Source organism: Grus americana, chromosome 2, assembly GCF_028858705.1.
Source record: "Grus americana isolate bGruAme1 chromosome 2, bGruAme1.mat, whole genome shotgun sequence".
Taxonomy (NCBI): Eukaryota; Metazoa; Chordata; class Aves; order Gruiformes; family Gruidae; genus Grus; species Grus americana.
Window position 1 is genome coordinate 61,919,742 of NC_072853.1, and position 27,698 is coordinate 61,947,439.

Genomic DNA, 27,698 nt, shown 5'->3' on the forward strand with positions numbered 1-27,698 from the left:
GTACACAAAACCAAAATGAGATGTTTCCTAAGGGTGTATGACATTGTAAACAATTTAAGTCTTCAGTGCTAGGTTGAAGGGCAATTTGGTTTAGGTTTTTAGATTTTTTAGCTGAAGTATAGGATAACCACGACACTATTATTGCTCAAATAGTTCAGAGGAGCCTTGTGTCCACATTATTCTCAGAAGAACCTAGACTCCTATTTTCCTGTGCACGTGAAGAAAGCTTTCCATTGGAGAAGGCTACGGAAAATGTGCTTTTTACTGTCAGGCTGTTGGCGCTCCTTTCTATCCAGCCAAGTGGAACCAGTAACTGATCGGTAGGCAGGCTCACAATGCCTCTCTCCCAACCCCTTTCAAAAAAAGCCCCAACATATTCAGCAACACCTTTACTAACGCTTCCAGAGAAAAGGGGAATCAAGCATAGGTGGGCCAGGCACACGGTTTGTAGTATGCAGACTTATATGATTATCAGCCATCATGGTAACACCTTCATCTACTGGGATTTCGTCCTCAGTAATACAGCAGATTTGTAAAAGGCCAAAAGATGCGTAGATCCTAATTCTCAGGTCTGCCTTCTAGTTCTGTTTGTTTAAGGATTTTTTTTTTTTTTTGTCTGTTTGTTCAATTTCTGTGTGGTTTCTTCTGTAGGTTTCAGCAGAATATATACATATGCACACATACAACTACATATGTATGTGTATTGTTTTGTAAATGTTCTGAATCACGCTTTTTTCTGCTTTGCATCATTTATTCATGTATCTTCCATGTTCTCATTTATTTTTTGTGCAACTAAACCTTATAATAAATTATTATTAAATATAACCTGACAGTGACAGAGTCTTCATGTTTTATTTTCTCCTGGGCATGGGGTGAGGGGTTGGGGAGGTAAGGAGGGAGGGAGTAGAGCAGGGGCCACACTTCTATTCCATCCCCAGACAGAAAGCGCTGAAATAACTGTTGTGAGTGGCAAGAAGCCTGTAAAACCACCCAGCTGTCAGATAGCAAGCTTCTCTTCATACTTTTAAATCTAGGTTCAAGGATCCCTGATATATTTGTTTTTGTCAGCTGAATAGTACTGTTTGCCCAGCAGCAAAATAACACCTCCTGTGTGGAAAATCATGGATATTTATTATTCTATAGAGCTCTCAATTTGAGATGCAAAAATCATGGACGTAGACAACATCGAGCACATTTTCTTTCTCACCCTGTCATATAGGCTTCTCACACATATAGCTTTCTCAGACCAAATTAACTTTATGTAAGCATATGCAGCTCCATTCTGCATGTCAGAGCTGTTCTAAAATTCTTACTTAAGAGTGCAGCTACTGGGTAAAAATGTTTAAATTGCAGAAGTACAAATATTCTTTAATTTTACATATGAATCAAAAAATATGTTAATGCTGCAGACTGCAATACAACACAGACACATCAGGCTGGCTGTCCAGCCAAAGCCACCCAGGCAGTGCTCTGCACAGCCAGTTTGACCTTCGACATCTCACCGGCGCAAAGAAAAAAAGTCTAAGCTGCAAATATAAGGCCTGTGCTTTGGTTACTTCATTCTTAAGAAGGAACCTAATGGTCTTTTGTCAGGTTTGTGTCAGATATTTTTCAAGTTGCTGTAAATCTCCTCTGTCTGACCAAGTGATGATTCTTCTCCTTTTCCTGTGTTCTGTGTGCCGTGAAAATTGTATCTTCCATAACTGTTAGCAGTCTAGAAGAATATTTAAAAAAAAGAAAATAAAAAGTTGAAGGACTTTTCTCAAAACAGCTACAGCTTTGAAAAAGGAGAAAATTGATAAATTTTCCTCATATGCTGATTTATTATCGGGAAATATTTAACCATCAATTAAAATATTTTTTGTCATCTTGTTTTCTACAAATACATTTCAGGTTCAAGCCATATGAGAAAAGGAGTTGTACTTTGAATATGTTTCATAGCTGTCCCACATCAGGTGCCTGGTAAAACACCAGTGGAATGCCCCCTTCCCCTCACGTACACACTTCAGATGCAGAAATAGTCTCCTGTGTCAATCTTAAAACATTAATTACTCTAAAGGTATCGATTATGCCAAGAATTAGTTATGGCGTTAAGACAACTTAATGCGATGGTGCCTTGGTTGACTGGCATGGGAGGAAAGATGATTTCTGAAGAAAATGGTCAGTCCCTAGCATATGGTCACCCTAGGAAGAGCTTCCTTCTTCTGGAACAAACAGTGACCCAAGAGTCAGAATGAGAGAAATGGGAATGGCAGGAAGTCAAAAGACTTTATAAGGACGTATCTACAGTGGAGGTCACTGTTGGATCATACAGAAGTGCCATCTCAGAGGAGATAGGTGGAAACCTGAGTCTCACATCCACTGCGAGAATGGGGTCATTTCCCTAAGCGCAACATACCTTCATGCCCCGACTTAGGGTATCAAGAGACAAGGCAGAAGCAGTGAGATTGGCTCCTGTCTTTCCACTTCTGAACTTCAGGCCTTGAATACGATTAAGAGGTGAAAAAAAGACTCAGAACTCCAAAATCTTGATAAAGTTTTACAAGTAGTGACTTGAGGAGAAAAGGTATTAACAATACACAAATATAAAAGCTAGCAAACCAAAAGAGCTAATCTGTTAATAATATGGAACACAGTTGGGTCTCTCAATGTAGCTATAAAATGCTGAAAAGAGTGAATAGGGATAATCATACTTTAAAATATTCAATTTTTCCCATCTGTATATTTTAAGATTAGACTATAAGATTCAAGGGATAAAAAGAGTAGATACAGAAGAGAAAGATGTTAAGAAATAGACAATACAAAATACGAGAAAACTCCTGTTCTCTAGCTGATCTTACCTGGGTCTGAGTACAAATGGTTTGATAAGGCCTCTGTGATCCCCTTCCTCTGCTTTCTGATGATACACATTCAGTCAGAAACACGATGGAGGGAACTGCACCATACATGATAGTATAGTCCAAACTATCTAATTCCAGCATACAAGAGATAATGCTGGTATTTTTTATTTTCTCACTGAAACCAATAAATACAATAAAAATCCAAGCAGTCTTTCCTCTGACTTGCAAACTGTAACATGCATGAGATTAGCAGTGTTTCATCAAAACATGGACACAGATAAAAAGGCCCTTTGATTCAGGGGCAAATGCAATAATATATTGCCAACAAGTTCTAGCAGCCTCATATATTGTGGTAGGGTAAGAAATTTTTTTTCTGCTCACTATTTCTTTTCATTGGAAGCAGACATTCTGGATCCTATCTGAAGCGTATATTTGGCAAGGAATACAGCAAACTATTAGTTTGGATCCAGCTGTGAACAAATTTGGAACATGAAATCAGAAGACAAAAAATGCTAGAAGATGTAGAAAACCTCAAGATGTCACCTGTCCTTCTCTATGCACAAAGTAGGAACAGCCTATACCTAGATTTGTTATTTCTGACAAATCACCCTTGGCATGAAGTTTCAGCTAATGCCACTGTAAGCATTTGGTTGACTGAGGAACTTGACTAAGCCATTTGTTTTTCTAATGTGAAAAAAGGAAAAAAAAAAAAGTCACTTTTTTTCATAGGCTGTAGAACTGATTAGTTTTTTCAAGTTTAAAATTTTGGCAAGAAAATTAAATTTTCACATCTATCTCTTTCTAATTGGTTCTGAAGAGGATAGTAGGATGAGCTGTCAACACCTTTATACTTACCTGCTTCAATATATTAAGCAAATTAGTTACTCACTTTTTGCAATAAGCAGCGGTGATACAGAAGATCAGTGAACAAATTAACAATAAGACAGCAGCAGCAGTTCCTCCAGCTATGTACATAATAAACCATTTGCGATCCCAAGCTTCTAAAATAAAATAGTAATAAATATGTTTAGTATTTTATATAAACCAGCATGAACTTTTTATGACAAACTAAGTTGAAAATCAATGACTATGTAGAGACATTATTCCATGACAGCTCCTGCTCAATATTCAGACCTCATTTCTCAAAAGCCTTTGTTATGCTGAACTAGCTGTTATGAAAGTTGTGACTGGGATGACCAAAGGCTGGTGAACAGAACACAGTGGTATGAAAAAAACAGTGATGCCTTGTATAATCCTTTCCTATCTCCTTCCCTCCTCTGGTGAGAAAACAGTCTATACAGAAGTGACTTGATATATGGATAATAAAAGCACTCAGACTACTTAAGTGAATGTTCTTGGCATTGTAAAGGTTGTCCCATAAGAGATACCTAACATTCATGCGATACTTCCATGGGCAATAAGATATTTTTCAGAGTACCGGGAAGATCTTCTCAGTCCTCAAGAGGTTTTCTATTCAGTACTGCACACAGTCGTACCAGTTGTTTTCTACTTTAATTCAACAAGAAATCTTTTCACTTTTAAACAAAAATATTTCCACAAAAATTTCTCCCATTGTGATTGCTTTATTTTTAATAACCTAATGCTGTGCATGCTTTGATGATAGATGTCAGGAAACCCATCCAAACCGACTTGTTCTAGCCTAAGCAAAAATGCTTTGAGAATTACAGCCAAGGCAGGAAAAGTTACATTCATAATATCTTTGCTTAAAATGCATTGACTTCTTCAGTATGGAGTCTCATCTTCAAATGAAGCTAAGGAGCAACGTGTTATAACTAAAGGGTAGAGACAGGCAAGGCAATGGCTTCAAGGGATAAGTCAATATATTCTTACAGTGCTCAAGTTTGCGGAGAGGTAATGTGATATTATTCTCATTTTTGAGGTGAAAAAAGCTGGAGGAAAGAACAGAGGTAATATATTCAAAGTCACACAGGAAGCCCACAACACAAGTCCTCAGTACAGTTATCATGCATTTAAAATATTTATGAATCTTTCTCTTGTCACAGTTCTGAACCTGGTTAGTGGTAGCATTTAAAAAAAGTCTGTTAAACCACAGAATTTCAAGTCAGCTTTTTGCAGCCCACCACAGTGCCCTGCTTCCTGCTTCTCTGCTGCATCTCTGCACTAGCGCTCTGCAGACTTGAAACTAATAGCATAAAAAGCACACACACACAAACAGTATGCAATAAACATGTCTGTACGTAGTGTATTTGTGGCTAGCAGTATCAGCTGCTACAGGAAACATCTTAGCCAGATGATCTTATCAACTTCTAGCAGTCTCAAATGACCCTACATGTTGGCAATGCCTTGATGAAGCAAGCATTGGGTGTGACTCTGCCCAGTAATCTAACAAAGAAGAAATATTTCCTGCATGTTCTTCAGTTTCTCAACATGTACAAGTAAAACAAAACAAGAAGTACAAAAAAGTGAGGATGCCCTGGGATGGAAAAGGAATAATGTCTCTTGTGTTACTTACTACAAGAGATTGTGGTCATATCTTATGGCCATAAACTTGTTTGTTGTGTTTCAGATAAACACTAGCAACTCGTTGGTGAATAGAAACTAAAAAACTGTCTTAAGTTAGTCCCTCTTAAATGTTCTACTCATGGTACGGAGGAAGATAGCATCTGAAGATGAAACCAGAGCTGCTCCAAAGAGCTTTCATTCTGGGTAGACAAGAAAGTTACCTGCTCAGGTCATAGGCAATGGAAAACAATCATTATCACTAACAACAGTAATCCCAGCTGACCGGCTGCTGAGACATCACCAGATGGCTTTTCTCTCCCAGATCAAAAAGCTTCACAGCTTCTTATCTGACTGTCCTGAGTATCAGTTGAGACTTTCTCAGGTACACCTCTTCAGTATTAATATGCTCATTGGAAAGGATAACAAAAAATACTGATTACAGAAGAGTCTTATCCTTGAATTCCAATGTTATTTTACTGGAAAGAAAAAAGAAAGAAAATTCTCTGAGAAGTTTATGCTGCTGAAGGTAGCGTAATAACAAAAACCGGTGTCTTTTGTACTACAACTGCATATGAAATCATTCTACTTCCAGCATGTTTTCAACTGCTGTGTACTTAAAAGGACAGGATGGTGCATATAGCTGTGCCCAAATTTAGGGAAAATTATAATGTCTTTTTTTCCAAGTGTGTAGCTACCCACCACAGAAAAGCATTATCTGTGCCAGTAAGCACTTAGAGAAATAAGGAGAAAACATCCTGTAAGCAAACAAAGAAAAAATTTAAAAATCTTGTATTTAATTATCATCAGTGATGGGTGAATCTGGATAGAGTTCAGCAACATCCTCACCCTTCAATCTAAGCACTCCAGATCTTTTTCTTTTCCTGAAGTTTCACCTTCAATTTTATCAGGTCAAGATAATAATCTCTGAGTTAATGAGTTTGAGAGCTGAGATTATCGGCTGTCAGTTAAATTTGGATGAGAAAAATCCTTAGTTTTTTTTAGAACCGACAAGTCAAGGCCCTTTTGCCTTTTCTTATTTGAACTGAGCAAAGCCTTGCTGAGGCATTTGTTTTCTTTAACTATACAAAACCTTTTGCAATTACTGACTTACAACATTCAAGATTTTGCAGAAACATGTCAGAGGCTTGTCACGTGTCTCTTTAGTTCTTGTGTTCTCATCAAAGGTGATATGCTGATGGGAGGCTATTAAGTGTATTTTCAGTACAATTTCTGTTCAGTATTAGACAGCGTATCACTCTCTCCCTCATCTTCGTAGCCTTGGCATTTTCTCTGCAAGATTGTGAAATTCTTTTGCAGAAAGATTTTTGACCTTCACTGCATTGCCTTTGGTTTTGAGGAGGAAGCACTGATGGCCCAGACAGTTATTTGTTTTAACAAGAGATTTGAACTGTACTCTAAAGATCTTCATGTAGCTTGTCACATGCCTTGCCGGACTGGCACGTATGGTATGCTAACTAGACATCACTGAAATAGTTTTGCCTACAACTGAAAGGCAGAAATCCAGCACAAATGCATTCCTGCCCAGAGAAATGTGCTTTGTTGAATAGAGACCCACAGACATGGACTGATGTCTTGTGTTCATACTAGAAGAGTTCATGAAGGCAGAAGGGAAGCTAATTTCACTCCTACCCTGATTCTCCTCACCTCTGACTGCAGCCTTACCCTGTTTTCTATGGCACAGAGGTACTGCTGTCTCGTCCCAGCTCAGAAGGACTGTATGGTAACCCTCAATGACTGGACAAGTATTCCCTTGCTTTTCATCCGGGTGCTTTGAAGATCATACTGCGTGCTATTGAAAGGCATTTAAAGGACAATTTAAATGCCCAGTCAACGTGGATTCATGATGGGAAAATCCTGTCTAACTAATTTGATATCCTTCTATGATAAGGTCACCCGCCTAGTGGATGAAGGGAACAAATGCCGGATCCTGCACCTAGGATGGAGTAACGCTGGGCACAAGTACAAATTGGGAGAGGAGTGGCTGGAGAGCAGCCCTGCAGAAAGGGATCTGGGGGTGCTTGTCAACAGCAGCTCAACAGCAGCCGGCAGCGTGCCCTGGCAGCCCAGAGGGCAAACCGCATCCTGGGGTGCATCAAGCACAGCGTAACCAGCTGGTCAGAAAAGGGGATTATCCCGCTGTATTCAGCATTGGTGCGGCATCACCTTGAGTGCTGTGTGCAGTTCTGGGCCCCACAGTATAAGAACATTAAGGTACTTGAATGTACAAAGATGGTGAAAGGGGCTAGTAGAAACCATAATGTAATTCTGACCCCTAAATGTACATTTAAATACAACCATCAACCAGTTTTTCAGATCTAGTGGGAACACACAGCAACACAAAATGTTTCTATTTTCCTTTGTCTAAGAGAGCTTGCTATCCCATTTTCTGCTGAAGCAAGAAAAATACTTACAAAATCTTTCTAAAAATGGCTAGGTCTTCAAGATGGTATAAGCATTTCTTTTTCAGCCCTTCTAATTTTTCAGTTCTTTCATATGACATGTCCCCTTCTTTCCCAATCACCTACCAAAATAATGCATGGATTTTAAGTCTGCTTCCTTCATTCAAAAACATGCTAAAAAATGAAATCAAATCAATGGAAAAAGCATGGTAAGTAAAAATCAGAAATGGATTCAGAGGTGGAATCTGGTGACATGACCAATCTCCCTATTAATAGAATTTTTAGAAGGAGAAATAAGTTGAAGAACACATTAGAAATTAATCCAAAGAATTAATCCAGAGTCTCTTGCACACATTCTATAATTATGTAATATTCAGCCTCCTGTTTCTGTAAGTGTCGTCCAACAAAAGCTACACTACTTTACATACACATGTTGCTTTATGTGTTCCAGGTTTTGAGGTCAACAAAGATTTGCAGAAGACTCATTTCAGCTGGAAACTCCTGTTACTGAAAAACAACAATCACAATATTTAGTGGGATGGAATAGATAAACTTGATATTGAATGGATCTCATGGTTTCATTTGCACTGTTGTTTGAAGACTTTAAATGCAGCATGCCAGCTTCTACTAATACAACTGCAAGAATATCACAGGTTTTCCCAACACTTGAATACCTATTCCTCTCCCTCTCTCTTTTGCTTCATAGGAATTCCATGTTATTTCTCCTTGCAAAAATACAGTCACCTTTAGAATGTATCTTAATGCAAGCAATTTGCTTTAAAATACAGTCTAAGCAGTGTTGCTTCTTTCTACTGTACCACCTCTTTGAATCAGCAGATTTGGAACTATTATCAGTTCTGCAAATAATTCTGTGCTCTTATTTCTACCTCCTTTCACCCAAGATTCCTCCTCTTTAAAAATTCTTGACATCTTCTCAACAGCAACTTCTCAAAAAAAAAAAAAATTTCTTATTTTTCCTCTTACTCTCTCTTAACATAAACAGAGTTTTCTCTACAACTGTTTACAGCACAGCTATTCTCCCAGCTCCTAACTTCAGTATTTCAAAACATCTCTGGAACTGGGCAAGGCGAGAAGATTTGCAGCACCCTTGCAGAATCACACCAACAGACTAAAAACATTGGAAGAGTTTGGTAGAAAATCCAAGCTAGAGTGTGATTTAGCTGTAATGCTAAGCCAAAGAAAATGAAGTGACTGAACTGATAGAACACACACAAAAAAATAACATAGCACTTTTCTGACACCACTTGGTTTATTGAAGCCACAGCTGTTGCATCGAGTAAGTCACTTGTGAGTTTGTGAGAGACTTCACCAGGTATACCACAGCGTGCGGAGGGAGCTGGCGCCTAGCCCGTCACTCCTTTCCCCTTAATGCTTCTCCATATCTCACTGGAAATATTAATTGCATGTTTTGAAACAGTTCTAAACGTCCAAAGAGAAATAATTGGAAATCCTTGGCATTTCATGTCCTTTGATATTAATGAAAATTCAACAAAATGCGCTTCATAATATAGTGAGGGCCTAAAAGGGAGACGATGGGGTGTTTTCTGAATCATACGGTACTTCAGCTTCTTCAATGGTTTCAGACCTTTTTTCTACAATAAACAGGCATAACTATGCTGGCATTTTTAGAAGTAAAAATGATGAATAGGATTTGTTTCAAGAGCAAAAGAAGCATGGAAACTAAACTCTTTTTTTGGAGAAGAACCAGTTTGTGTACGTAGGACTGACAATTCTTAAAGTTAATGCATTTTTTTGCAACTCATTATATGCTTTCATTTCAGTATGAGAAGCACTGCACTTGGAGTAAACAAAACTATTTCTATTGCTCTACAATTTCAGTATGCTTGATTATAAGAATACAGTCAACAATTTGAAATTTGAATGTTTAAAATTATCAGAGGTGAGAGGAATTTTTCTTCTGGTACTCCTTTTCATCACATTCTGCTCAATTTCATAGACTTTTATGGTCAAGTATTCAGAGTAAAGAAGGTCAGCCTTTTTTTTTTTTGCCCAAGAACATTCTCCACTTCTTAATAACAATACCACAGATCACACATATTCTGAAGTTTCATACCCCATGCCACAGATCTTAGTACTGTCAAAGAGAGGTCTGCTAACATTTATTACCAAGAACAAAAGCAGTACCCTCAAAAGATACCAGAGAGCTGGACTGAATGCTGCAACAGGAGAAGAACGACTGGGGTGGTACAAGAACCGTATCTTCAAAATGCATGCTACAAAGAAGAACCAAAACTGAGGAGGGGCGGTTCTGTCATAACAGAAAATAGAAGTAGAGGTGGGATCCAGCTCACAGTTTGAGAAAAGTTGTTTTAAGTGTCTACGGATATAGACGTAAGTTCCCACTATTATCAAACTGACAACAGTCACAGCAAAACCTAGAGAGCTTCTCAGCTCCCTCTAAAGAAACTCCTTACATGAATAAGGTAGAGGCCATTTTACAATTTTTTACATTTTCAAATGAGAGTGTGCTCTTTGCCTTTGTTGGAGGGTCGGTCTGGACCCTGCTGTGTACTGTGCTACTGGGGAATTCTCCTCGTGGCTTCGCTGGGAGAATGCCCACCCCTCCCTGCCAACTCAGGCAGTTTCTCCTCTTCCAAAGCGCCTCCTTCCTAACATCAAGCCAGTTTCTCACAAACAGGTCTAAAGCCCTATAATGAGATCAGACAAGCTTAAAACCAGATTCTTTCTGTGGGAACAAGATAATTGTCAACTTTACTATCTTTTACACGCTGCTAATTGGAATGTGGTATTGAAATAAATCCTCACTTGTTATTGAAGAGTTATTTTATATGGGTACAAGTGTTAATACCTCAGAAGATCCTATTGTAAAAAACATTTACCACTTCCTTTTTTACTTACCAGCCACAGTAAAACTCATCACATAGGTTTTGTTTCTTCCAGTAGCCACGCAGCGGTACGTTGCAAAGTCAGAGGCGGTAATGTTTTGAATGACAATCATGGAGTTTGCCTGATCAGAGCAATCCACCAGTGTACGCTCTTTGAAATCTGAACCAAAGCTGTGCTTTCCTGACGAGTTGCACAGAACAATGGTATCTACCTGATCTGCTTTAATCCTTTCCCACATCACTTGCTGCACTGAATCTCCAATTTTATAAGGACAAGTAAAAGTGACAGTTCCTCCTGGCTTGGTAAACATGTGATTGTTTCGTTTCTCAGATACTTCAAAAGCATCTGTGGAAAAACACACACACACACAAAAAAAAAAAAACCAACAAAAAAAAGATTATAATTGATTCAAGGGAAGTTTAGTATCAACAATTCCTGTATGGCAGATATTAATGAAATTGACTTACAACAGGAAGATACTCAAATAATTTGAAATATTGAAGAATATCATTTATACCTACCTATGACTATACTTTTGTGCACATTTAGACAAAACAGTCTTATAGAACTGTGAGGCTGTGATGACATTGCAAGAAGGCTATTTCTATACATTTTGAGTACACGAATGTTTTATTAACAGTTTCAGCAAATATTCAACAGCATAAATTATGGGGCCAGTCTAATTAAATTTTTGATAGTCTTGTTCTGCTTTCACACTAATTATAATAAGAAAATGGTTTGATGTGACCCTCAGGACATGCATTAGTAAATTATGTTAAAAGAGATTCCAACCTATGAACTACAATTCTCCCATTCACAAACCTCACCACTTAAATGAAAAAAATCTCCATTCATATACTCTACTGGGAAAAACCTGTGGGATAGTCACGCTGTGGTATGAAAGGAGACTTCCAGACAAATTCAAGACTTCCACTGCATATAAGCCATAGATATATCTTAAATAATCTTGACTGAAATCCCTCTGCTCTAACTTATTGTTTTTAATAATAAAATTCACTATTTATAAATTAAGAAAAAAATTAAAAATCTTCAATAGAAAGATTGTCAATGTTTCTGATATTCAGAGCATTCAACAGCCACTTGGTTTCTAAAGTCAACTCTGTAATTGTCCTGGTTTCGGCTGAGATAGATAGATTTAATTTTCTTTCTAGTAACAGGTACAGTGCTGTGTTTTGGATTTAGTATGAGAATGATGTTGATGACACACTGATGGTTTTAGCTGTTGCTGGGTAGGTGCAGTGCCTACACTAAGCCAAGGACTTTTCAGCTTCTCACGGCCTGCCAGGTGCAGAAGAAGCTGGGAGAGCACAGCCAGGACAGCTGGCCCAGGCTGGCCAAAGGGACATTCCCTGCCATAGAACATCGTGCTCCATACGTAAGCTGGGGAAGCTAGCCGGTAGGTGGGATGGCTGCTCGGAAACAGGCTGGTCATCGGCGGGGGGGTTTACACATGTGGTGAGCAATTGCATTTGTGAATCACTTTGGGTTGTTGTTGTTGTTATTATTATTATTATTACTACTATTATTATTGTTGTTGCTGTTGTTACTACTAGTACTACTACTACTACTACTATCTTCATTTGTTATCCTATTGAACTGTCTTTAGCTCAACCCAGAAGTTTTTTTTCCATTCTCCTTCCCATCCCCTTGGGTAGGGAGAGGGGTGAGCGAGTGGCTGCGTGGTGCTCAGTTACCACCCGGGTTAAACTACAACAGCAATGCCTGTATCTCATAAGTTAGGACTAGCACTGTCATGTTTTGAAGACTTTGACGTTGAAAAAGATTAACGATCAGGCTTTTCCTACACTGTAAAAGGACTGATCTTTCAGGCTCTTCAATGAGTTTCTTTCTTTATTAGATGTCTTTAAGTCAAAAAATGTCACTACTATATATTTTTAATGTGTTTGCCTCTATCTATGGCAGCAACTGGAAGCAGAGACAGAAAATTAAAATTGCATAGGAAAAATTACAGTCATTAAATGCATCAAAACCTCAATCTGTTTATAAAAAAAAGTTCTGAAATGAGGCTGCACCCAGATTCATGGGATGGTATGGTTACAGTAGCTATCTGGGTGGAACTGAATACCTTATAGGACTGAGCGAGATATAGATCCTCCTTGATAGAACATTTTTTACTAAAAATCTAAGGAAGAAAATGCTGGTAAACTGTATTGCTTTGGATGCTGGTAGTGCTAGGGTTGTCAAAATCATAGGTACTGGAGAAATCAGCAATATGGTGTGGCCTAGCTCACCTCCTAAGCTGGGTGCAAAGAGCAGTAGGATTTCATGTGGGCAAGCATACGACCCTAAATCTAGGAATAAGTGATTCCATTCATGTTGACAGGATGGAGACTTCATTGTGGAAGTCTGAGTTCTGAGACTTGTGCAGTCTCTGTGAAATGGTGAATGAAAAAGTCTGACCTGCAATTTTTTTATCAATAGAACACAGCACAGAAAACTTACATTCCCTCTGCCTTTGGAGACCAGAAGTATGATTAAAACATTGAAATGCTGAAAGACAAAAGGAACTGTGTCTAATGAGTTTACCTAAAAAAAAATTAATGAAGAACTTGAAGATCTATGTAGACTGCAATCAAGGAGACAGAATGTTAATGATAGACAAGGACAGAAGAGAGATAAATTCACTAAACTAAACAGAAGGTACAACACAGTGATGTTAATTAACTCCTTGGACAGCTTGCCAAAGACTGCTAAATTTCTATTACTGACGACGACTGCCAAGGCTAGATAATAATTTAAGATATCATGTTAGTTCCAGCAAGAATTTACTCATGGAAGTCTAAGTGTTATTCAAATAAGACTACTATGATGGGAGTCTACACTTGTAAAATATGTTCCTTGAAGTGCAGTCCCTCTAAAGTCACTAGACTAGAAAAGGTATTTTTTTTTTATATATCTAGCAGATTCAGATCTGCAGATTCAAATCTGCTAGAGGGGTAAATGAAAAGATAATTTAAACCAATTCTCTCTCTTGCCCATCATATTCTTACGTGTCAGATCCTTGCCTCCTGTCCCACTTTCCAGACCACTAACTTCCAGCAACAGCCTGCTTTACAATAAACCACATATTTTTCCCTGAGAAATCTTGTCTTCTTCACTGTGCAGCCTTTGCTGTCTTCTGCTATGAGCAAGCCCTACTGCTACCACACTCTCCTTAGGAGCCTTGAAGTCTCCTCATCTACTCCTGGGTCCATCCTTGCTGTCCTATTCATTTCATGCCAATGCTACCCAGAACTCCAGGTGTTTCTCCTATCTAAGCATGCTTATTAGGGAAATTATGTTGTTGATGATGATGATGATACCTCCCACCTTTCAGAGGATTCCCACCTGACCCAAAGGGCAACAACCAGGACTGTATAAAAAACAGCCGCCTTCCCTGCTGCCGTGCCGTACATTTGCTAGAAAAATATACATTATACCTATGGTGAACTGTGAACAAGATAAATGTTTTCCACCAAAATCATGAAAATCCTTTCTGTCTTAAAACTTATTAGTTAACATTGTATGTTGTATTTGCCAAACAATGTATCACAGTTTCCCAGTAATATATAATACTACAACATACTATGGTGTACTTTTACAGGTACATTACAAAGCTAAGGTTGCCTTGCAAGTTCGATGAAGAATTTCCAGGTACAAATGTTGATATATTTGTATAATTTGCTGATATACAAATAATAAATAATATGCTAATAGTGAGAACTATGTACAAACAGCCAAATTAAAATAGAAAAAGTTTTGAGATTCTCAGCCACTGTACGTTCTATTATAGCCATTTTCAAACACAGACATCATGCCACATTTTATTTTTTTCATTGCATGTGTACTTTACTTGACAGTATGTAGCAACATTCAGGTATTTCACTCTTGATGGCAGATGTGAATCCCTCCCCTTCTTACAATATGATACCTTGCACAGCTTAGATGATTACATAACGTACAAGCAGTGGAGAATCAGGCCTACATAGTTCTAATTAAATCTTCCAAGTACACTAAAGTATTCCAGGCTTTTGTTTTAAGCAATTGTCCCATTTTATTTTGACACCAGCATCAGCATAGTTCTTTCATACTGCCTCTCCTCTGTGCAATCACTTTCTTTATTTAGCACCTTTCTGAACAGAGTTTCTTTGCTTTCAGCCTGGTACACATAGGAAGAGAACCTCCCATTCCGAGAAATACTTCTACGGGGACAAAAGCACACCCACATACCTTCACCCCCGCACACGCACAACTCAAGGTGACACACCATGTGTGAGCATTCCAGAAATGCCAAAAAAAAAAAAAAAAAAAAAAGGTATCGTTGCATCTGATAAAAATAGACTTCCCCTGCCTGCTGCTGGTGCCGGCCACTGGCACTGCTGCCTGCTCTGCCCCCTGCCATGGCCACAGCATCTTGCCTCCTGGGCAGAAAGTAGGAGGTGACAGCCCTCACGGTAGGTGCATTTGTTTCTGCTCAGTAAAGAAGTGCTCTGTGTTTGATATTCTCCCGGCATCTCTTTAGGCATAATGTTATCTCATCATATTTTGCAATTATACTTTTTTCTAACTCTTTTAGGGCCATAAAGGAGAAAAAATGCAAGCTTTCCTATTTTTAAAAACATAAACTTTCAATATTTTTCTTGGAAAGCAAATATCAGAAACAGAGGTATAAAAGAGTATAAACCAGCTTCCCAGGATTTAAAGGATCAAGCAACTAAAATGAAGTTCTGCAGCAAGGAAATTGTTGAAATTAAGACATTCCTTTTGGAGGGAAAATAAAACAACAGTGTCATCTTACCACCACCACCACCCCACCCCCTTTGCTACAAGCAAGTGAAAGTCGACATCAATGTTATGTAAAAGTTTGGTCCCTATTCTTTTGGATAGAGACTCTCTACTTTTTGGCTCCTGTCCTATACACTTTATTTTATTTTATTTTATTTTATTTTATTTTATTTTATTTTATTTTTTTCTTTGAGTCTCCGATAGGATTAGCTGGTTTTGTTTTTTCAAAAGAAATTCACTTAAATACGTGGACTTGTTTTCACCTAATTTATTTATTTTTATAGTCAGTTTCTATGACATTTTAATTACTGTTCACTACAAATTTCACCAATCCCAGATTTATAATCTTACACAAGGTGCAGTGTTTCACTCTGAACTACATATAAATCCCATGTGTTCTGCCTGGTTTAAAATAATATTCAAAGGGAACAATATTCGTACTTTAAAATCAGTTCTGCAACTTCAGAAAGGCAAAATTCAGCGCAGTAAAAAAAAATGCATTGAAACATTCTTCTGGCTTTCCATGTTTCTGCATCTCTGTTGAGGCTTAAAGCTTAGCAGAGGTTAAGCACTATCATAGCTGGTTTTATACAAAGAGAGTAACATCAGCTGCTGCAGGCAAGTGCACACACTGCCGAGCAAAAATGCGGGGAGTCACACCCTACCTTCAGCCGTCCCTGCACACAGACATTTTCCAGGTGCTCCCAGGTACCACAAAGTCAGGACAAGCTCCTGCTGCTCAGGCTGATGGTAACAGAGCTACCTTCAAAGCTCAGCTACCCTTAGGAAGTAACGCTCTCCATCAGAAATAACTAATGACCTTGGTAGTTTTTTTCAAAACTGCAAAGCTAGCTTAGCGCTAGAGCACAGACAAGTTCCCAGGTCTCACTTGGTTTGCTGAAGCTCCATGTAAAAACACAATCTTCTTCCTCTTCTTATAATAAGAAGTGACAAAATAAACTGCAGATGAAAAAGAGGCTTAAAATTTTATGAGGATGAACTTTCTCTGGGGATCTTTTCACCAAGAAAATCAACTTTCAGATGAGAAAATACTTCAAGATTGACCCCTTCACCCTTCCTGAAATGGCTAAATATGGGATTATATTTAGCTCCTAAACTAATGTCTTCCATTAATGTCTAACTGTATTAGTACATACCACACAACTTTGTTGAGTTTCTAAAAAAATAGTTTTGCCCTTTCTTGGAAGAGACGGGGAGATATGGATCCCTAGCTATTAAATAAGTAGGAACAGTAAAGATCTTAATTTCTAATGAGCTACTGACACGAGTTCTACAATCAGACTCAGAAAACAGCAGTAGTGCAGTGTTTGAAAAGGATATATTTTTCCAATAGCAACTATTTGGATCATAAAAGTTAAAATGAAAGTATTTAAAATCCTCTACTCTTTAAATTTCCCTTTAAAAAGATATTAAATAATATTGTCACCATTTGGTGAATCTTTCTGTACCAGTTATAAATTCTGCATGACATTATAAACACTTAGCGTGCAATTGTAATTCACCTCCCAATTCCAGTTTGTTTATGTGTATTGCATTACTCTTTGTTGTTATTTTATTCTTTTAAGCTGAACTTTAGTTACCTAGAGTGTGGGGAAAGGGAGATGACAAAGAAAGAGAGAGAGAGAAAGAGTACAGTGCTAATAAGAGTGAGAAAATCATCCTCTCTTCAGGTATAGACATTCATGAACTTCCAGCAAGGAAAATTTGGTTGTTGGGGAAGAAGTCATCTGATAAAGGCATGCAATGTACTATGCCAGGATTCACCTGCAAGAGAGTCTTGAAGATATAAAAGGACGGAATTTCAAATTTTCATCCTCTCCAGGAATTCCATCAGTTCGGGATGAAGGGAATTTACCAGAAATAGGTGTTCAATGAGCAGACGGAAGGCGTGGCACAGGATGCTGTGCTCAGCCTTCACTTATTGTTATTGATCCCTATTGTCTCACAGTGGGTGAAGAGGAATGCTATAGTGAGAAACTGCATGCCACAGCACGCGCGTGTGTGCGCGTGCATTTGTGCCTACCTGCTCACATCTTCCACCAGGCTCCCGAGGGTCAGACTTCAGGCAGAGCAGAGGATAGCGTGTTTCAAGCCATACAGATGATAAAAGGCAGGGGAGAGGGGAAGGGAAAGGGTGTGAAAATCAAACTTGCTCCAAAGGACTACTATTTGAACCAATGTTTCTCAGGAGGCAAAGCCAAGGGTGCCAAGGCAAGGAACAGAGTACACGCCTGTGCTGCCCAGACCCAGAAGTGTTATAATGCCCAGGGGCACGGCATGAGGGTGCACTGTGGGGAATTGCTGCCCTGCATCTCAGATCCTAGTTATTACTTTCAATGGATTGTTCTATGGAATCAAAATATATTGGAGAAGAAGAAAAGATACAGTTTATTTCATAATGAGTTTGTTATGCGGCTTGGTACCAGGTAAGAAAATGAAGGAAATCAATATATCATCAGTATTTTTTACCAAATGTTTCCTTTCCATTTCTTTTTGTCCTTATTAAGTTATAAATTATATTCCCGTGTGACGGACCCATTGAAAGAAAGATTCATCATTAGAAATATAAGCAGTAGAAAGAGGTTCTGCACATGGGAAAATTTCAGAACTTAAAATATTAATCAATTCTTAGTGATTTCCTTTAGAACATTTGGATGTTTAACTATCTGAATCTGTAACTCCTTTTACCCTCTGCTTTTCACCTACCTCTTTTCCTTCCATAACCTAGCATATATTTCCCCAAATAAAATATTATTTAGTCTGTGTTAGTCTGTATTATTGCCTTACTTCTGAATATTTTATAGCTGTCACAGTGCACTTCCCATTTCCCCCTGCAATTACATCCTGTAATGATTTCCAAATTTCATTATATAAAAATTTCATCCATCACATTTACACTTAGAGAAACAAAAAACAGATTCATAAAATTCTTGGAACTGGATTTAATTACTGAGTGCCACAGCAGTGGTATGTCTTGATATTAGAGATAATACTATACTAAAGTTGAATTTCACAGTGGTTGCTGCAGTGGTATAGAATCAGAAAACAGTAGCTGAGAAGATGAAGTATTTTGGGGTTATAGAGGTAGGGGAATACTTGCAAAAAAATAAATTCGCTAGATTCAACTCCAGGTCAGTTTTGGATTTCTGTTCATGCTTGGACAGTGTTTCAAGGTTCCTTCCAGGTCAACTGCCCCTACTTCTGTCTTGTCTATATTTCCTTTTTACATTTGAGTTTAGTCAGGAGTTTCTTGTTTATCCATGCAGGTCTTCTGGAATTTTTGCTTGATTTCCTGCTTGTCTCAATGGACCGTTGGAGGAGATTTTCCTTAAAAATCTTTTCTCTATTACTCTGGGGATTCTTCCAAGCAGACCTCTGAACGAGCCAAATTCTGCTCTTCTGAAGGCCAGGGTTGTGATCCTGCCTTCTTGCTTTTATGCTCTTCTCCTGGGATCATGAAATCCACTCAGCCAAGGTTGCCCCTGATCTTCACAACCCCAACAATTTCTTCCTTCTCTATAAACCTGAGGTTGAGCAGAGCACCTCCTCTCTTCAGCTACTTAATCACCTGAGTGAGGAAGTTCTCATCAATGTGATCCAGAAACCTCCTGGATAGATTATGCCATGCTGTGTTTCTCCTCCACAGATACCAGATGGAGGACCACAGCATGAGAAGCTTCTTCCAGTTGTCTGATACATCAGGCCTGATCACCCTGATCAAGCAGTCAGTAGCAGACACTCACGACAACACCACCTATGTTGGTCTGCCTACTAATCCTGACCCATGATCACTCAGCTGGCTCATCATCCATTCCTAGGCAGAACTTCCTACATTCTCACTGCTCTCTCACATAAAGGGCAACTCTCCTACTCCACTGTCCCTGCCTGTCCTTGCTAAAGAGCCTGTATCCTGCCATGGCAGCACTCCAGTCATGCGAGTCATCCCACCATGTCTCTGTGACCCCAATGAGACCGTATCCCTGCAACTGCTCTAATTCCTTGTTTGTTGCCTGTGCTGTGTTTGCTGGTGTACACTTCATATGGTCATCCGGTCATGCTGATTTCCCAGAAAAGGTATAAGAGATTCCCTACAATAAGTCCCCTCAGCATTTCCTTATTTGTGTGGACACATTTGGGATGGTCACCCTTGTGTCCTGATTTGTTGTTTTCAAGGTGTTTCCTGTCCATATGGTCAAATACCATTTGCTTGTCAACTCAGTCCACTTCCTCGCTCATTTGTCAGTTGTCATCTCACTTTCCTGTTAAAGCTCCCCTCACCAGCCTATTGGCAAGGATGCTTTTTCTCCATGTGCTCTGGTGGATCCTGTCTTTTCCTAGGAGTCCTTGATCATCGAAAAACATCCATGGTGATAAAAGGCAACACCTTGTTGTTGGCACCAGCCATGTAACTGGGTCTTGATCCACAGAATCTGCCGCCTCTTCTGAGGGCTTTTCCCTTCTTCAGCAGATCAAGGAGACAGCACCTAAGATGCCCATGCCCTTGACCACCACCTCCAGCACCACATAGTCATGCCTGATGTGCTCCAGATCTCTCCTGGAATTTCTTTGGTGTACGTACGGAAAAGCTGCAGGGGTTATTTTGAGGAGTGGGCAAGCCTTGACAGTCTCTCCGCGGCATCCTAGAGTCTACCCTGGCAAGCAGAAAATGTCCCATATAGCAGGTTGGGTCAGCAGATGAACAGATGAGAAGTGAGAGTCATCCTCAAATTATCACACAACAGCAAGTCAGTTAATAGCTATAGTATCCAGCTGACATGCAATGCGTGTTCATCAAAACAATGCTCACAGGGAACATATAAAACAACCCTTCTAATTTTATCTTACTTCGGTAAAAACACTGTAGTCCTCATGGGTACTGAATGTTACAATTTTTTTCCTTAACATAGCATATTCTGATGCAAAGTAACCAAAAGTACACAGCAGCAGCATTATTCTTAGTAACTAACTGCACATTCAAAATGGTAAGGAGTAAAAAGAAGAAAAGAGAGGGGAAAAAGTAAAAAAAAAAATCCCTAGTGCTGAATAAAAGGATCTGAATACTCTGATTGCTAGCCAAATAGAATCAAAAATGTTATCGCAATGTCTGTTTCCAAAAGAGAAATTTTCTTAGGTATGTCAACAGAGAGTCATATACAAGACAAAGGAGGCATTATTCTGCTTCATTTAGCAATGGTAATACCTGAGATGGAACGTGGTGTTTCATTCTATGTATCTTATTTTAATAAGGTTATATACAAACTGGAGAAAATTTTAATGAGAACAAGAATGATGAAATTTAGAATCATGAACTAAGAAGAAAAGTAAAAAGAACTCTGTTTATATAGTACAGAGGGATGACTGAAGGCTGGCAACATAAGAGCCTTCCTCTTTTTTCAAATGAAGGACTACAGTGAATAAACTCAGTATTAAACACGGTTATTATATCTAGGTTAGATATAATGGGAAAAGAAATCTCATTGTAAGAGCTAGTTAAGCACTATAATGACTACACAAGAGTATCATGTATGCATTTCCAACATGGGCATCAGACAGCGATAATACAGATATGCTTATGCTGCCTCAGAACACAGAGGTGGATGAGATGAATTTGGAATGTCTCTCCAGCCTGAGTTTTCCACAATCCTATAATTCTTTTTGATCTAAGCTTTTCCATCCGAAAGGAAGTGGGGATATCTGCTCTACTCCCAATAGGGCTGGTTTGGTTTTTTCCCCCTAGCATTTTATACTGAAGGAGCATCCAATCCTTAGTTCATCACAGAAGATAAAAAGTAAGAAAAGCAGCGTTTAACAGGTCGATAACCACAGCAGAGGTGTGAAAAAGGCAGCTTCATTTGCCTCCATCATCTTGCTCTCTAATTAGGTGCTGACAATGTGGTTGACAGTGTGTGAGATACAGAGATAGTTCTTGCTCTGGGGAGCTCCCAGTCTAAGAACCAAAGAATGAAGACCCCTCAGGATTAGTTCTTGCTTCCATGTGCTTTAAAGGGCTGATAATTTTTCACTGTAGACCTATGAATCACATTCTAAATTGAGACAGAGACAAATAGAAAGCAAGCTATTTCAGGTGAATAGGGACTTGAAAAAAATCTATGCAACGTGCTGCTTTTGGCAGGCAGAAGAACATTAATATAGAAGTAAGTGCTGAGTGGCATGGGTATGATCACACTAGCTAAGAATAGAAAAGCTCTGTCTTTGCTATCACAGAAGAGGTTGATCACTCTATTTAAAATATCAGAGTACTTCATGGTACATCTGGCATTTAAATACTCTATTAATGAACTTCCATTCTTATTCAGAGTTGCTAGCAAAACATATCCCCTGAGCAAATGGTCCATTGTCACTGATTGACAGAAACACAAATTTACTCATGAATTAAAAAAAAATAAATAAAAATAACAATTATTTCCAATCATATAACAAAAAAAAAAAGCACCTACCCAAAATCCAACCAATTGTGCAACTCTGTATAATTCACATTATGGATATAAAAGTTACTACGAACATCAAAATACTATTTCCCATTCTATTCAGAGTATAACATGAGAGTTTTTAAGTCAAACTAGTAATATTTTAACATCTAACTGAAATAAAACTCCTGAGAAAATAAACATAAGTTTCAAAATATATTCTATGTTAGAATTCAACAGGTTTGAAAGGCAAATAAACAAACACAGGACAAAAATATTCTAGGTAATTTTAACTACATTCACTCTTTATGTAAATAAACATACGACACTTCTCTGCCTTAAAGGACAGTTTTTATTTAAATAGTTTATATATCATATAATTCTTCACTGCTGAAGACTTTTGACTTTCTTTCCAGATGAGTAGCAAAGGCATAGTGTATAACAGTAGAATAATATAACTTTGTGATCTCTCTAATAATGTTTATTGTACTTTAAGATTGCTGATCCAATTTTAACTGATTGAGTTCTGCATCACAAAGGTCTTCACAAATTGATTTACTTTGCCTCTATGACAGGTTTTTGCCTACACTGAATCATTTCTGATGCTGTTAAATTTTAAATAACAGTATTCCATTTATACATTGCAATGGAAACTTAAAACCCCTTACTTCAGGAATTGCTACATTTTGATGCAATACAACCTAGAGAACTACCTATTAATAAGGCCAAGTGGTTTGGGAGGATGTGTGAAGCACATAAAGTCGGATGTACTTATTAGTACTTCTCAAGGCAGTATGAATCAGAGGATAGTTTGTAGCTGCGTAGGAGGCATCAATACAGTGGTCTGGTAATGTGAAAAGTATTCCACTGAACTGCAGCTGATGAAGAAATACCTCATATTTTCATAAGAGCAAGACAGAAAAGGGCAAGATTGTCATGATGGGCAATGACAACGCAAAGTTATAACCAAGTAGTAATGGTACGTCGTGTATCATCACGGATATGAGAGTGCAATAGGAAAAAGTTTCACATAGTGTCTGTATAGGAAGCCTATTAAAATTAAACACATTAAGTTCAACATAGTATTGGACTTGGAAGACGTTTTAAATTTAAATTGTCACTAATTTATTTTGTCAGGTTGGGAAGATTTGTAGAAGTCTTAAGAACTTGATGTACAGATATTAATGAAAATCAGATTTTGAACCAAATCTTTGTCTGTTGATCTTGTCTTAAACTTTCCTGTTGATATATCCTCATTATAATACTCCATGGAGTCAAGAATTGCTGAAAAAGAACAGACAAAACTAAGAAGTTAAAGGCAGATATGCATGACAGGATGAGAGAACCAGACATTAATTTCTGTTGAATAAATGATGGAGAGGCCAGAATAATTCCTTAAACTCTTTTTCTGTGAATTGATACTTTATTCAAACTTCAAAAAAATCCCTTCAAAGATGAGTAACTGTTGTACTGATGGATTTAACTGAAGAGAGAAGAACCTAAGGACTGAAGACAGGTCTGGAAAAGGATCAAGTGAACAAGTGGATCAGTGTCTCAAGTGGTCAGTGTCTCAAGTGGTCATAGGTAAGCAAAGATCTGGACAAACCAGAAAAAAATAAAGGATATAGTATGAAGAAAAAAGGAATTTTGCCAATACCTTTCCAATTCCTTCATAAATTGAAGTCATCTAAGTATCAGAAAGCGAGCGAGCGAGCGAGCAAGAGAGAAAGAGAGAAAGAGAGAGAAGGAAGGAAGGAAGGAAGGAAGGAAGGAAGGAAGGAAGGAGAAAAAGAAATATTGCAGAATCAAGTAGGTGGCTGGCATTTGGCACAATGACACAGCCGAGTACTGTGTTTTGAGTGGTGACCCAGGAGGACAGTTAAACATGCGCCTCCGTACACACCTGCCCAGTGGACTGACCAAGTACACTGCTCTCTCAACACTCTTTCATTTGAAAGTAAAATTACAACACGTGCAGCTTCAAATGCTTTCTCTTCTGGGCAGCAAGCATATGAAATAACATCTTTTCGATGATCAACAATTCCTGTGTGATGTCTCCTACGTTAATAATTCTTCTACTAGTAATGAATTCACTGTCTGCTCCTCACATTTCATACAGCACTCAAAATCAGTCTTCAGATGTACATGTCTAAGCACTGTATGTAAGAAACTACAGATCATCCTTAAACTCTTCATCACGAAAGGTGAAATAAAATTATTGACTATTCCTACATAATCGTTACATCTTACAAAAAAATGTACAAGGAGTTTTCTCTGAAAGTATGAGTTTTGTCTGCTTAGTGCAGGAGTAGTTTTGACTTATAAAATGTGGGAACATTAAGAAAAAAAAAATCCCTTGAATTCAGTTCTGAAAACTTTTGGATATATATTCACACTACAGGAAAAACGAAGCAACAGATTCACCCAAATGGCAAATATATTCCTGTGGGATAACGAGACTATTCTTTGCCAATGTATTCATGTGTAACTGTGACAGAACATACTCTCAAGTTCTTTGCAATTATGATACAGAAATGGCACTGCAACCACTTGTAAGAATGTCCTGTAGCTACATAACATGTGAAGTTTCCAGTATAATAGCCTGAGTATTATTGCTTTTCTCTTGGTATGTTTCAGTAACTGCCAATAAAGAAAGCATGGATAACGTTGTGCAGTCTGCAAGAGTTCTTTCTCATCTATTTCATAGATGTCATAGGAAATCTTTAGCCAAAATTTAAGACAAAAAGGTCAAAATATATCCTAACATTTTTATTATATATCCTGATACAGCCCCAGGACTAAGCTGAGACCGCATCTAGGAAAAAAAAAAAAAATCAATTACTACAATAATTACATGAAAAAAATTATATGTAGTGATTTATCACCACTTCTAGGATCTTTCATCTGCCAGTGATGCAATGAGGAAAGTACACCAAGAAAAGACCTCTGTAATGAGAGCTATAACCTCCTCTGTGTTCTGGGATCTCAGCTCCTTATGACAGTTCACCCATTGCTTATCCAAGATTAATCTTTTTTTGCAGTTTTTTTTTGTTTGGTTGGTTCATTGGTTTTGGTTTTTTTACTTTTATCCCTGATTGAAACAGAATCGCGTTCACCTCATCCAGACGGTGGTGGAGCGGTCTGGTTCTGTGACCAGAGACTAAGCCAGGAGGAGTCCTAAATAGAGGTTCTACAGTATTATTTTGCCACCTCATACACTGCAAATCTGCTGTGATCTTTTATTCACTCAATAGCATCTTTAATCACATATGAAAGAGTGTAAACACAGCGGAGTTTTTATTTATAAAGATACTTTTACTCTAAAGGGAAAGAAATGGGGATGTTGTCAAAATACTCCTAAAAAGAAATGTGCTTAACACTTTTCAGATACTTGACTTCTTTACCCTCTTTCTGTGTTTTTGTTTAAAAAAGCAAGTCATGATCTCCAAACTTTTTTAATTGCTTGATCTGGTAGTGTCAGGGTCTTGTTAACACTTGAGTTGCTGGATCTAGTGACACTACCGTAACCACTAGACACTGCTTGAAATATTTACTCATGAAGCATCAGCACTTGAGGCTTCAAACTATGCAAATGAAAAATGTTGACAAATCAGAATCATCCCAATTTTCCTCACTTTGTATTCATAGTTTTACAAAATCATACAAAGCACAAAAGAAAGCAGAATCAGACTCATGACCTCTGTTGATTACCAGGAATGAAGCACTAGAGCAACTTTGAAGAGTTTGAATGCAGAAACATTCATTGTTTTGCAAACCAAGTAAAGTTAATCCAAGATACTTTATCCAAATTTATATAACTGCCAGCAGATATGATTGCCATGTGAAGAACATTTCACCTTATACTTTAATCTAGTTAAAAATCTCCATCATGAGTATAATGCCATATGGCATTATCTCCATTTATTTCCACTATTTCCATTAAATGGAAATTCTGAAAGCCGATCTTATATTCCATACCTATATTCTGTTGCCAGCTTTTGTTGAGGTATGCACTGCAGATTCCTCAGTCGCATACTTACCTACTTAAGTTGGTACAGGAATGTCTCTGGGTCCCACAGTAACAGATTGGTATAGATAAATCCTAACAACTTCCAATCTCCTGGTAATGCAAATTAAATTATAAACCAGGCTTCAGTTTTGATTTACACAAAAACCTTAATAATATCAACTTAACTTCATCTGTGCCAATTTACCAGAGCAAGCTTAAGTTTCATGTTGAATATTGTGTGTCCACAAAGTTGCATCCATTTAAAGGCAGATACAACTTTATCTTAACGAACTAATCTTTAAAACTAAAACCACAAATTGCAAAGAATTAGACACCATGCAATTCTTTAAAAAAATTAGTCTATTAAGTGTTTGTTGATTAAATGTTATAAACAGAAGAAATGGATTTTGCAGTGAATTGTTAATTTGTCTGGGGTAGTGTAGGTAAATTAATGCTTTTAGAAAAGTAATGTCTATTGGGAATCAATAAATCATAAATCCTAACCAAAGAAAACAATGTAATTGAAAAAAAAAATTTAATTAGCTATAAAACGATCTTTCTAGTAGGTTGTCCAGATTTCTTTATACCAGAGAATATCAGAGTCATTAAAAACCACTTCATTTTCCAGGACTTCACCTATTTGTGTGTATTAATCCTATAGAACAAGATCCATTTCCAGTAAAATTATGAGACTAACACACAGCTTTCTCAAAGCTTTTTCCCTGGTGCAGAATAAAAAAACTTTAAAGATGAACATCAATGTCCTAATTTTATATGTTGGAAGACAAAGAAAAAAAATTATATATATCGTGTCAGCAGCAAGCTAAAATATCAGCTGCATGGAAGTGAAGTTGAAGTTTACTGTTGATTTAATCAAAGCAAAATGTCATCCAAGGTGTTTAAAATATTTATTACTGATGAAGGTGCTAGTAAAGTAAGAAAAAGCCTGACTGATAACAGTTCTACTATAACTGCTACATAAATTAATACCTTCTTTAAAATCAGGTTTTAATAACATGTTTAATTTGGAGTGTAGATTAAAGTAGTAATATTTTATCTTCATTGGTGATACATTTCATTTTTTTCAGTGTACATAAAGATCATGTTTGTATACATCTATCGGGAGCTGAACAGGATTGATTGTTCCTATTTTCAGAAACCTTGATTCTTTAAATGGGAAAGAATTAATTTCTATTCATTCTATTAATTTCTATTGAGGTTGTTCAGTCTGGAGAAGAGAAGGCTCCAGGGACACCTTACAGCAGCCTTCCCGTACCTGAAGGGGCCTACAGGAAAGATGGAGAGGGACTGTTTACAAGGGCATGGAGTGATAGGACGAGGGGTATATGGTTTTAAACTAAAAGAGGGTAGATCTAGATTAGATATTAGGAAGAAATCCTTCACTGTGAGGGTGGTGAGGCACTGGAACAGGTTGCCCAGAGAAGCTGTGGATGCCCCATCCCTGGAAGTGTTCAAGGCCAGGTTGGATGGGGCTTTGGGCAACGTGGTCTAGTGGAGGGTGTCCCTGCCCATGGCAGGGGCTTTGGAACTAGATGGTCTTTGAGGTCCCTTCCAACCCAAACCATTCTTTGGTTCTATGATTATCTCCCTCTGTAGTAGGATGAAATTGATATACTTGAAAAAATGGAGGCATCTGCTGTTGGTTTAGGTTTGTGTTTTAACATGCTCAAACCAAGAGAGAAATCTTACATACTGAGAATACCGAAACCCATAATATCATCTAAAAAACATACCTCTGATAACTGATCCACTTTTTGTATGGTTTACAGTGTGCTGACAT

General features: G+C 37.9%; 1 protein-coding gene across 3 annotated transcripts in view; it reads right to left on the reverse strand.

Moving 5' to 3' along the window:
* Positions 1-252: 252 nt before the first annotated feature.
* The window catches only part of CD226 (CD226 molecule), a 33,021-nt gene continuing 5,575 nt past the window's right edge, over positions 253-27,698 (reverse strand). For 2 of the 3 annotated variants that reach the window (XM_054817392.1, XM_054817393.1), the window contains 5 exons: positions 10,646-10,978; positions 3,730-3,841; positions 2,841-2,896; positions 2,399-2,481; positions 253-1,714 (listed from right to left, as the gene is read on the reverse strand). In XM_054817392.1, the coding sequence (XP_054673367.1) occupies positions 1,601-1,714; positions 2,399-2,481; positions 2,841-2,896; positions 3,730-3,841; positions 10,646-10,978 (698 nt within the window). In that variant the 3' untranslated portion in view covers positions 253-1,600. The remainder of the gene's footprint in view (positions 1,715-2,398; positions 2,482-2,840; positions 2,897-3,729; positions 3,842-10,645; positions 10,979-27,698) is intronic. The other variant, XM_054817394.1, reaches the window with a different exon arrangement.